The following is a 13,110-nucleotide window of genomic DNA, read 5'->3' on the forward strand; positions in this document are numbered from 1 at the left end:
CACCCACAATCCACCCATTCCATGCCCCTTTTTGACAATGCACATTAGGCAACTCGGGTAAGCTTGCACTTGCTCATTTTCCAATCATCAATGTTTACAAGATGTCTCTGTGGTGCAATCGGTTAGCGCGCTTGGCTGTTAACTGAAAGGTTGGTGGTCCAAGCCTGCCCAAGGATGGCATGGGGGTCTCCTTTCTTTTTGTGGAATAGCCTAAAGGTTACTGCAGCAGGTTTTGAGCTTGGCGACCTGGGTTCAATTCCAACTGCAGCTGCTTGTGAACTTTGGCAAGTCATTTAACCCTCCATTGCCCCATGTACAAAAACTTAGATTGTGAGCCCCCTAGGGACAGAGAAAGTACCTGCATATGATGTGTACAGCCCTGCATAGCGCTATAGAAATGATTAGTAATAATAATAATTCCAGAGACTAGGTTTTGTGCATGTAAGTTCTAATTAAAGCCAATTATTGCTGATAATTGCTTGTTAACATCCAATTAACACCACCTATTGGCTTGTTAACCAATTAAGTTATACAAATTGTTATGCGGAAATCTAAACGTGATATATAGAATCCAGAGTTAGTGCTGAATTATTTTTAGCGCTGTTTATTGAATTCCCTCCTAACTGAAAAATATTTTCTTCTATTTGTTTTAAATGTACTACTATGCAACTTCATGCCATATCTCCTATACTTTGTACTTTTTGAAAGAGTAAACAATTGATTTGCATTTACTTAGTCCACTGCACTCAAGATTGTATAGACCTCTATCATACTTCCTCTCCCTTAGCTGTCTCTTCTCCATTCTGAAGAGCCTTTTTTCTCTGTCTCCTTAGGGTTTACAATCTAAAGGGCCTTTACCAAAGGACTTTTAAGCCCTAATGGACTAGATTCTATATATCACAACTAAAAAATCAGCACCGAAACAAAATACACCTAAATTTAGGCATACTTTATAAAATAAGCCTAAATTTCCGTGCGATTTATAGAATACGCCGTGAGCCAATCCGCATGACTAAATGTAGTCACAGGCAGCTACATCAAGTAAAACCTGATGTAAATGCCGATTCCTAAATTAGGCGTGGATCGGGTGTATTCTATAACAACGCACATAGATTTTAGGGCTTACCACCGCTTTATAAAAGGATCCCTAAGTATGTATTAACTATTTTAAAACATTTTTCTTAGATGGGACGTATCATGGGTGGATAATGGATGTGGAAGCGTTAACCATCTAATGTGTTATGATTAATGTGCACTAACTGGTTAACCAAACAACACAGGCGCACAGTGCCTCCTACACTGGGAATATTAGCACACGACTTGCGAAAAGAACCCCCCCCCCCCCCAAAAAAAAAAGCGCCCAACATGCTGCAGTAAATGTGGTCCTACAGGAAAGTTCTGTGTTAGAATGTGCTAAGCCTTGATTTCACAGCATCTAGTAAAAGGGTCCTTAAGTTTGTACCTTAGGCAAAGGACAGTGAGTGACTTGCCCAATGGGGTCACAAGGAAAATCAATTGCAGATGTGGGATTTGAACCCCAGTTCTCAACATATTGCTTTATCCACTAGTGTACACCATTAGTCCAGTAAAAAGAGAATTCAATTTAATACTGACCTGTATTCCTGTGCTCATAAAAGTACGTTTGCTTTTAATTGTGAATAGATGTGTTTGTATTTATGTCCCTTTCTCTTGTTTCAGGATTTAATTGGCATAGTTTTGAGGGCAACAGTTCCCATTGTCGAGATGCAACTGTAGCTATTGTCTATTTGCTCATATTTCTTCATATAAGTCATTTATAATTCTGGGTTTAAGGAATGCAGTATCGTACATTCAACATAATTCCAGTATACGTATAAAATACAAACGAAAATCAAAGCAAGGATACATGCTATTTTTTGTGTATTTTTTTCTAAAGATATAATTGAATTAGGAATACACACATAAAAGACTGGGGAATGGACAGGTCAAAGTTGAAGTCCTGACCACTGGCGTTACTCGATCACACACATTTCATACTAACTAGAGCTAAGTCAACCCCATTTTTTTCTCTCCAGCACATGCACACACCTAAGTCCCAGCCTGAGCTGGCCTGGAACAGGAATCTTCTTCCATAACTGGAAGTACCAATGGTACCATCTCCCTGCCATCCTTTTCCGGCGCCTCAACTGAGAGCTGCGTCACAGGGGGGAGAGGAGAAAGGACCCAGGAAAGGAGAGAAAGTAGATTTCGCCTTCTCTTCGTCTCAGGTCAAAGAAGCGTTATTGGTATAACGCTCTGCATATTTCGTTGTCAACGTAACATCTTACGAAGTAAGGGAAAGAGATAAAAGAAACGACAAATGCAGTGGTTTTCTCCCTCTCCCTCCCCAGGGTATGTGCGTGCGCGGGCGGAGAGATAGAGGGGGGGGGGGGTGTAGCACCTTAACTTGGTTGTCCCACCCCCGCTCTTCAGGCTCCCCCCTCCACAGCGGTTGCCGGGGCAACTCATTGTTACCTTCCCACGCCTGGAGCCCCCCCCACGCCCGAGCGCTTTAAGATGCAGTGAGGGAGAAAGCCGAAGAGGCGAGAAAGAGCGGAGGAGAGCGCGCGGCGCCCGTCTCAGCTGCAAGCATCCGCGGACTCTCCCTCATCCATCCCGGCCCGGCCGGCGGACAGATAGAGGGAGAGAGAGGCGGGGCCGGGCAACAACACATGGACCGGTTCGGCGAGAGAGCGAACAGACACCGTTCAGCCTAGAAACATTTTGGGGTGGCTGATGCTTTTTCGCCGCTGTGGAAGCCCAGCAAAGGTACCGGGCGGTGTCTGAGAATAGCCAAGTCTGTGGGGAGTGAGTGAGTGAGTGAGGCAATACACAACAAAAGGCCGAGGACCTCAGGAGCCAGAGAAAGGGACAGGGCAGGGCAGTAAAAAGAGAGGGGAGGGGCCGTGAAATGAGTGAGGGAATGGGAAGAGCCGGAGAGTGAAAGGGAGTAAGAAGAGGGAAAGTGACAAATTGCGCAGGGCACAAGAGGGACAGGACAGAGGATGCAGTGAGGAAAGGTGCAACGTGAGAAAGGGTCGGGACAGTGCAGGGCAGCGAGTGGGGAAAAGAGGCAGAACACACAAGGAGCAAGAGCAAAGGGGAGAGCACAGAGCAGGTAATGAGCTAGTGAGAAAGAGGAGTCTGTAGGGAGCAAGTATAAAAAGGCAAAATATAAAGTGGAGTGCAGAAAAGAAAACAAACAGGGGCCCAAAATCCAAACAGTTGTATGGTCATATTCATTGTGGGTGTCCTAAAAAAAATCCTGACTGGGTTGAGAACCTCTGCTGTAAGGACAATCAGCACCAGCTTACAGTATTCCCAGACCCAGCCAGTTAATCTGTAACAGAAGGCCCAGACTGGAAACTGAACCCTTTGCTGAAGTAGCCACTGTGCCAGCCACCTTTGCCCCATTCTTTCTCTCACCCTTTCCATTTGTTTCTTGCCCATTGGCCATTTTCTGCTCATTCCGTGCATGTTCTATCACCATCCTATTGCTCTGTGAAGTCAGTAGGTATGTCCCTGCCCTATAGAGCTTATAGTCTGAGCTGCCTACTAATTTGCATACAATTCTACTGCAGAAAAATTACATTGGGATTCACAAACCCACAGTAACTTAGTGTATCCTGTGGTATTTTTTTTTCCATTACTGTGTTAGGAAACATAGATTTCCATAACAGCCATCTGTGATAGCAGGCCTGAACTGCTATATTTCTTAGTGGCCAAGAAAGACCTTAATTTCTCCTAAATTGGTGATTGGATAATGATGAGGAACATTTTCCTCTCCCCCCAAGGTATGAAACAGTGTAAAACTAAAAGGTTTCCCTAAGTATTGCTCCTTTCTTCCAAAAAATTACAAGATTCCGCCCAGCACTTACCAGTTCTCCCTGTGGTTCTAGTGGAGACAAGCATGATCCTCGATTTGTTCCTGTCCTAGCAGCATTGTTTTAAAAAATGTCACAGTTTCAGCTCCTAGTGGTACAGCTACTAGAGTAGGAACAACAAGGGATTGGCCTTGCTTCCACTGGGTGATGATAGGAGCCCTATAATTCTGTACCTTCTCCTCACCAACGGGGATGGTGATCTTTCTTTTCCACTAAACACATAATGGTCCATTTGAGGTCTGCTGTCACAGGTTGCTGATACCAGTAACATGCATGTTTCCAGCCAAAGCAATGGAAAGAAATATGTGGGGTTCACTAACCTATGGTACTGATTCAAGTACTGAAGATTAGTGAATCCTGTAGTCATTTTCCTGTAGGAGAAGTGTGCAAATAAGCTGTTTTACTGCAGGTTGTAAATAGCTCAGATTGTAAGCCTTCTTGAGAAGGGACATGCTTGCAGAGCTCACAGGCACAAGGAGCAAAGGGAAGGTGACAGTGTGCAGGGAGGGAGCAGGAAGAGGCAGTGTGTGCACAGAATACTTGAAAAGAAGCAGAGTGCAAATACCTAGTGAGCTGAAAGGGGTCAATATGCAAGAAACAGGTGGAAAGGGATAGAGCATACAGGGAGGGGCAAAGGTGGTTGGCTTCGTGCAATGCTTCTCAATTCTCATGCAATACATTTTAATATAATCTACACTTTTATTTCATACATATTCAAAATGGTAATCCTGAAAACCGGACTGGCTACATGTGCCACCAGGAGATGACTTGAGAAGCACTGACCTAGTGGCTAAGGCAGCGAGACTTGGTTTGCTTCACAGTTTAGGCCTTCTGCTCCAGGTCAGCTGTCTTGGGCTTGGGGGTATTGTGGAAGCAATGCTGACGGCCCTCAGAGGAAAGGGGAACATTAATTATCACACATTAGCAATACCTAGAAGCTGAATTTAGGGTGCATGAATGTGGGGTTCTGGTAGGAGCCCTGATGTCTGCTGCATGGCCTCTGGCTGTTGTTATACTGAAAGAAAAGTTGGGAGGGAGATATAAAATAGAGAAAAAATAATCGCAGGACGGCTCAGGGTGCCAGATCACAGTCCTGCTTCCGATTAAGCTGGAAACCCAGAAAAGCAGGAAGCTGCAGGTCCAAAAAAGGGATAGAGCATACATGGGATGAGGGTGTGGAAAATGAGTCAAACGGGTGAAGATTGAATGGAGGAAGACAGTCGGTGAATACAGACACTTGTGCAAGGAGAGAGTAAAAAAAGGCAGAGCATATAGGGAGGGAGGGAGACAGGAAGGAGTGATAGAAAGCCTTAAGGCATGCAGGGAGCAAGTGAAAGAGGCAGAATGAGTTACCGATTTCTTGGTTGTATGTGACACCTTCCCGCAGTTCTCGCACCCTGTTCTACCTTGAATTAACAGACTGTGACTCAAGAGGTGAATCATAAATGGAATCAGGGTGACACTCCCTACAGTGGTTGTTAGCCCCCAAATTCTGAGTATTGTACCACACTCACTAATCTCTCCCTTAATGAATTTCCATAGGCATGCTGTCCCTTTAAGAGGATGCAGTGACACTGCACTCCTCCATCCTTCCCTTCTGCAAGGTCAGTCTCCAAAGCCCAAACTATGCCTCTGTTCCACCAGTCTATCCCAAATACCAAATGCAGCAAAGACATTTTCATAGGCAGCATTAATTTAGCTCCTCTTTACCAGTAAGGAAATGGAGGAGAGGAGGAGACCCTCCTGTTTTTACGTGTAGTGGAGGCTAGAGAGCCCAGGAAGGGATAAAATGATGGGGAGCCCTGCAGAGGAGAGAGATGCAGCCTGCCTTTCTATGGAACATGTGGAGGGTGGGCTAAGTGGCAGAGACTCTCAGATGTAAGAATGGAGGGTAGGTAGTAAGGAATGACTGCATGTAACATCTGTGTATGTTTGTTCTTGAATGTGCATCTGGTCTGTGTCACTTGCAACCTGATCTACTAAGCTTTTTCCCCCTCCCTTTAGACATTTTGGGAATAAATTCTAGTAAACTGGGTATTCAGTGCATGTGAATATCTGTATGTTATGTCTTCCGCTGCTGCTTCTCCAGTCTTCCATGCCACCTTTTCCTTTAATATTTTACCTTTGTTACTTTCCCTGAATTCTATAAATGGCGCTAAAACTTGAGCACGCAAATTTGGGCATGCGCCTAATTTGCAAATGCAATTTAATTGAATGACAAGCCAATTAGCACCAACAATTGGGCCCAACAATCACTTATCAGTGCTAATTGGTATTAATTAAAATTTATACATGGATCTAGAAGGGGCACAGCCATGGGCAGATCAGGGGTGTGCCCACAATTTATGCACACTGTTAGAATAAAGGGGATTCACACACAATTTAGCATCGGGATTGTATAAATGGTGGCGCCTAAAAGTAATCACGGTTCCTGCTGCTAAGCACTATTCTATGAATGGTGCCTAACTTTGATTTTTTTAGGTGCCATTTATTGAATTCAGTCCTTAGTACTTTATCTTGTTGCTTTTTATGAGTCATCCTGTCATCTGCTGCTGCAGTGATTCTGGCTTGGGCTTAAGGGGGGGAAGTACAGCAAATAACTGGCCTCTTTCTAACTGTCCTGCCCCAAGTCCAGAGTCACTGTATGACACAACTCGTGGTCCACAGTTGTCGTCTTCCAGGGCACAAAATGAACCTGGGAGGGATGTGGTATTGGTGCCTCTTAAAGGTGTGACGATTATCTGTTGTGGCTCTGGGGCTTGAAACTGTGTATTCCTCCTCCAGCGGATACCTTTCTTAACCAATAAATTATGAATCTAGAGATATCACTGTAAAGCTACCTATACTGAACTATGTAGTAGTGCAGCTTTTCTCTTGTATCCATCAGTGATTTTATTATCTAGCTTTTGTATCAGTTCATTAATGTATCATCTACAGTATTCTATGTCTCCTTCTCTCTCTCTCTCTCTCTCTTTCTTGGTTACATAATACTGTGTCTGTACTAACCTCTCCACCAATCAGTTCACCTGACCAGCACAGAAATATTCTGCTATTGTATCTTATTTAAGATCCTTCTTCTGATACACAAGGCCGATAATTACCTTTGAAATCCCTCCTACCTATCTCCTCTCTAACCATTCCATGTACCCCATCACATTCCCTCATTTCAAACCATTTAGTCTTTCCCAGTCTCAAAATGGCATACTATGAATCCACACCACAGTCAGCTTTTTTCTTTCTCACTCCAAAACTTTGGAATGATCTCCCCCCTCGCATTCACAATGAGCTATCATTACCTAGATTCAAAACTCAAAAGACCTTTTTTTACTCTTGCCTTCAATCCTAGTTCGCGACTTCTCTGGGAATGTTAGCCGCACTAAACCTCTAAAATGGTTAGTGTAGATATCTGATTATGCTGTCTGTGGCTATTATATTCTTAATTTGCTTAAGTGTACTTATTTGCTGTCTGCTTTCCTGTCTTGTTATTATACATGACTTAGATGTGCTTGTCAGAAATAGCAGTATAATATATTTTATTATAGACCTATGTGTGGTGGGGGAAGGGGAGGGAAACAGTGGGATTAATTAATTTGGGGAGCACCAAATAGTGTGTCATCTTCCTTCCCTCTCTTATACTCTCCTTTTCTTTCTTGTCCTCCACAGTCTCAGAGAGCCTTCAGCGCTGGTGAGTAAAGAGAGAAGAGAAGCTAGAAGCATTGCTTAAGGCCCAGCATTCACAACTTTGAACCCTGCCTAGGGCCCTCTCTTACATGTCCCTACAGTACGGCGCCATGAATTTCCGCAACCATGGCTTTTTTCGGCGGTCGCCTCCACCCTCCACAGCACCAGTGACCTCCAAACCTGGTGTAGGCTCCCCGCTCTCTGTCCTAGGAGGCATTGCTCAGATCAGCCCTTGTCTCTACCTGTGCAGCGGCAATGCGGCTTCCAACCGCCACCTGGTCTTTGCCCGTGGCATCACCTGCATTATCAATGCCAGCACAGAGATCCCAAATGCTAACTGGCCAGATGTGGACTATGTGAAGGTGCCGCTACCTGACCTGCCTCATGCCCCATTGTCCCTCTACTTCGACTCAGTGGCTGACCGCATCCATCAGACAGGAAAGAAAAGCGGGCGGACTCTTGTGCATTGTGTTGCAGGTGTGAGCCGCTCAGCATCTCTGTGCATCGCCTATTTAATGAAGTACCACCGGCTCTCTCTGCTGGATGCCCATGAATGGGTGAAGATGCGTCGGCCAGTGGTGAGGCCCAATGTTGGTTTCTGGCGCCAGCTCATTGAATATGAGAAGAAACTGTTTGGCAAGAACACAGTCAGGATGGTGGCCTCTCCTATTGGGCTGGTACCAGATGTTTATGAGAAGGAGGCCCGGAGCCTAGCACCTATTGGGGTTTCAGATAAGAGAGGATGCTGGACTGGTGGAGAATACATATTCAACAGCAAGGAAACAGAGAATAATATTACGGGAAAGATCCGTCTAAATAAAAACGAACAAATTTAACACGGGTGAACACGTACAATAAGAGTTATCCATATCACAACTTGAGGTTTCCCTCCCCCAGTCCCTGTCTTTAGATACTTTTGCTACCCACTGATCTTATAACTCGCGGTTCCAGCAAATTCGAAGAATAAAATAACTTCACAATATATAAGCTGGAAAAAAAAGTAATATGAAAGACATTTAAATTAGGGGGAAGGAATTATGCATTTATTTTATTATTTCAAACTTACCCTTCCTTTCTGAGACTTAAATATGTTTGCTGTCACATGGTGAAGGTGGGAGGAAGGGGTGACATATGTGTGATCCCCTTAAATTTCTTCAGGCGGCATATTGGGAAAGAACATGGGGAAAAGAATCAGCAGTGCAGGGGTTCTCTACTAATAACATGTCTATAATCCCACAAACTGATTTTTTTTGTGTGTGGTATGTTAAAAGGATAGAAAAAAAACCTTTTCAAACAAATAAAAGAGAAAAAAAAAAAGAGTGACCTGAATGTTCCCCAAATGTGGAAGAGAAAGGAGGATTGGAGAAGCTTTTTAAAAGTTTCTGGCGGTTGTGACATTCCCTCCAATCTCAGCAAGTGCAGAAGGATGGAGAGGTGAGGCACTTGTAACATAAAATTAAATTATATTAATCCTTTGATTAAGCCACTGAAAACTTCCCCTCATTTATCTTGCAGCTGACTTATTCAAAACTTTTACCAAAGTGTTTTAACCTCAGCATCCTGGAATTTGGGTATGCTGCAATAAAGATGGTCCCCTCCAATCACTCTTTAACTGTTTAGGTGGTGGTGGTGGTGGTGGTGGTGATGAGGGGTGGGGGCATTTGCTGTCTCTTTTTTGTTGTTTTTGTTTTAAGTTGGTTAGTTTCACAGTTCTGCTTCCTCTGAATCTGAGGCCAGTCTTCAGCTGTTCACGCTACTTATATTCCTATTTCCAGTGTACAACTTGCTGCAGCCTTCGCCCTTAGGATCATATTACATGATGTAATTCATACTTTAGATGTATGAGGGTGCTTCTGTCTTCTTCTCTGAGGAGATACTTCAGCTGTTCAAACTGTATTCATAGTTTTATTTAAAAAAATCTAGTACACCTAGGACTACCATAGCCCTAGATGCAATGGTGCAAAATCAGAAGTGCATTGACTTGTGGTGAAAAATATGGAGACCAGTTCATTGTTCACGTGGTTGGATGTCTTAGAGTCATATTGCCAGTTTTTATGGATATCATTTCCTTTCTTCTATTTTCTTCTCCATGTCTTATCTATACTACTGTCTTGCCTGAAACTGTACCCAATTCTTATATGGATGGTCTTATGGACAAGTGGGCTAAACCTTAAATTTGGCAATTTATGGCTCTTTGGATCTGGTGCATCAAGACATCAATATTTACTTATGGACAAGTAGACTAAGCTAAAATCCAAGAAAGTTTGTAGATTTTTGCACTGGCCACATGGACAACCACATCAGGTGTGAAAAATTGGTTAGCCCACTTGTCCATAAGGCTATCCATTTGACATTTTGGGAGGATGACCTCACAGTAGCCCCAAGTAGAAATAGATTTATTAGAAAGTGCTCCTTCCAATTATTAAATAATAGCAACCGGTACTAAAATATACAAAAGGGCATGTTTTTTTCCTGGGTATGTGCTACAACCCTCTAGTTATATTTCCCTGATGAACGTCCCTAAGGCGTCCTTTTACTAAGCCAGAGTAGCATTTTTAGCTCATGGTAGGAAGCAGCTGGCGCTAAACAGTGAAAACGCCCATAGGAATATAATGGGCATGTCGGTGTTTACCACCAGCTGATTTTCTACTGCGAGCTAAAAACACTACCGGGCTTAGTAAAAGACCCCCTAAGGTACTTAAGTACAGATGGTCTCCCACAACTGTTTTGTCCAGCAAGCCCAACCTACCCTGGCGTAGGTAATCAGGATTATAAAGCCCAACGTGTAGCACTGCACAGAAGATAAAAGGGAAAATTAACTGAACCATATCACAAAAAATAAAAACAAAAGTTTTGTGATTTTAAATGATTTTCTGTAGCATTCTGGAAAATAAACTAGTGTCTGAAGGATTCTATAGCTTTGGGAGACTGATGTAGTTCTTCACAGCACCATGCCAGTCTTAAATTTATAGTAATTTGGAATTGTAGTTCATCTTTCCAAATCAGATTCAAGGGAACTTTCATTATTATTAGTAATTCAGGTACAATAAATTCTTGCCCCAAAAGCTAACAACATAAATAGGAAAGTGAAGCAATAGGAGATAGCGACATGCTCAAAGTCATGAGAAAGGTCATTGGGAGAAGTGAAATTTGAACCTTGATTTTTCTAGCTCAGAGCCTAACAAGGGCCTTGTTGTCCCTAACAAGGCCACTCCTTGAAGTGCTTTGCAAAACTTTTCATACCCTTGTACATTGTTTGCACTCCTACTTTAATGTATTTTGAATTGCATTTTTTAGACAGCAGAATGTGAAACAGTGTACAAGGGTATGAAGAGGTTTGCAAGGCACTGTAAATGCTAAATCCTAGAAGTGATGACTACAAGCGCAGAGCTTCTCACATGGTCACCTCACATGAGTCATTTTTACAGGATATCACAAAATGCATGAGAGAAATGTTAATTTCCTTGTCAGCAGCAGGCAAATCTAGACTTGTGGGTTATGATCTGAACTCTGTAATACAGCAAAGTTACGCACATGAAGCAGATGTTCTCCAAGGACAGCAGGCTAAGTATTCTCACAGCTGGGTGACGGCATCTGACAGAGGCTGGTGCAGGTGCTGACTAGCGATATGAACGCAAAACTGCAGTATCCCACCACTCATGCGCTGGTGCCTTCCCGCTCTATGTATGAGCGTGGATCCCGCTTTCATTTCAAAAGCTAAAGAATACAACTCCAAGGGGGAGGGTATCTGACAATAATTGGCCTGCTGTCTTCTGAGAACATCTGCTACAGGTGAGTAACTTTGCTTTCTCCGAGGACAAGTAGGCCTTCATATTTTCACAGCTGAGAATCCCTAACTACCTGGCTCACGAAAAACAACGATTGGATAATAGGGACTTGAAACATTGATGGCTTGAAGTCACCTGAAAACTAAATACATTCCAGTTGTGAAGGTGCAGTCTACAACAGAACAAAACTGGGCCTATGGGGGTGCAGTTGGAATTTAGACACAAAATAAATTCAATACAGGACTGCTTGCCCGAACCAGCTATCATGCCGTGTATTCTGCTCAAGGTAGTAATGAGATGTGAATGTGGGAATATATGACCACGTTGCAGCTTTGCAAATCTCCTCTTCAGAGGTTGACCTCAAGTGGGCTACTGATATAGCCATGGCTCTAACATTATGAGCCTTGACAAGATCCTCTATAATCAGCCCAGGCTGGGCATAAGTAAAGTAAATGCAGTCTGTCAGCCGATGGCTATTCCCATCCTGTTTGAGTCAAAAGAAACAAAAAGCTGGGTGGACTGACTGTAGGCTTTGGTCCACTCCAGATTGAAGGCTAAGGCTTGCTTGCAATCCAAAGTATGCAGTACACTCTTGCCAGGATGGGCATGTGGTTTGGGAAAAATGTTGGCAGAACAATTGATTAAGGTGGACACTATCCTAGGAAAGAACTAGTGTGTGTGTGGAGAACTACTCTATTGTGGTGAAATTTAGTGTAAGGTAGATCAGCTACTAGGGCCTGAAGCTCAGTGACCTTGCAAGCTGAAGTGACCGCCACCAGAAATAGAACTTTCCAGGTCAAATACTTCAGATGAGAGGAATCGAGCTGCTCAAAAGTTTTCATCAACGGGTAATGACAACGTTGAGATCCCATGACACGGTTAGAGGTTTGATAGGGGGCTTTGTCAATAACAAACCTCACATGAAGTGACAGCTACAGGCTCTATACAGAGATGGGTTTACAAGCTACACAGTGATAAGCACTAATTGCACTAAGATAAACCCTTACGAGTTGGGTTTCAGACCACACTTAGAGAAGTGCAAGAGGTATTCAAAGCAGTTTTTGTGTAGTACAAGTGAAGGGATCTACGCCTTGCCCTCACACCAGACAGCAAACTTCCTCCACTTACATGAGTAACACCTCTTAGTGGAGGTCTTTCCTAGAAGCCAGCAAGATGCAGGAGATGCCCTCCCACAAATCTAGAACATAAGAGTAGCCATACTGGGTCAGACCAATTGTCCATCTAGCCCAGTATCCTGTTCTCCAAACAGTGGCCAAGCCAGGTCACAAGTACCTGGCAGAAACCCAAATCATGGTAACACTTCATATTAGAAATCCCAGGGCAAGCAGTTGCTTCCCATGTCTGTCTCAATAGCAAACTATGGACGTTTCCTCTAGGAATTGTCCAAACCTTTTTTAAACCCAGATACGCTAACTGCTGTTACATCTCTTCCAGCAAAGAGTTCCAGAGGTTAACTATTCGTTCAGTGAAAAAATATTTCCTCCTATTTGCTTTAAAAGTATTTCCATGTAACTTCCTTGAGTGTCCCCTAGTCTTTGTAGACCTCAATCATATCTCCCCTCATCTGTCTCTTTTCCAAGCTGAAGAGCCCTGACCTCTTTAGCCCTTTCCTCATACGAGAGAAGTTCCATCCCCTTTATCATTTTAGTCGCTTTTCTTTGAACCTTTTCTAATTCTGCTATATCTTTTTTTTTAGATATGGTGACCAGAATTGAACG

The 13,110-nt window shown here is 43.3% G+C and overlaps 1 protein-coding gene across 1 annotated transcript; it reads left to right on the plus strand.

The window, feature by feature from the left end:
- Positions 1–2,471: 2,471 nt before the first annotated feature.
- Positions 2,472–9,150, plus strand: LOC115474319 (dual specificity protein phosphatase 14-like). The gene is made up of 2 exons (XM_030209748.1): positions 2,472–2,787; positions 7,566–9,150. The coding sequence occupies exon 2, from the start codon at positions 7,673–7,675 to the stop codon at positions 8,417–8,419; it is 747 nt and encodes a 248-aa protein (XP_030065608.1). The 5' UTR covers positions 2,472–2,787; positions 7,566–7,672; the 3' UTR covers positions 8,420–9,150.
- Positions 9,151–13,110: the final 3,960 nt, after the last annotated feature.

The sequence above is a fragment of the Microcaecilia unicolor genome, chromosome 7, assembly GCF_901765095.1.
Source record: "Microcaecilia unicolor chromosome 7, aMicUni1.1, whole genome shotgun sequence".
In the NCBI taxonomy this organism is placed as follows: domain Eukaryota; kingdom Metazoa; phylum Chordata; class Amphibia; order Gymnophiona; family Siphonopidae; genus Microcaecilia; species Microcaecilia unicolor.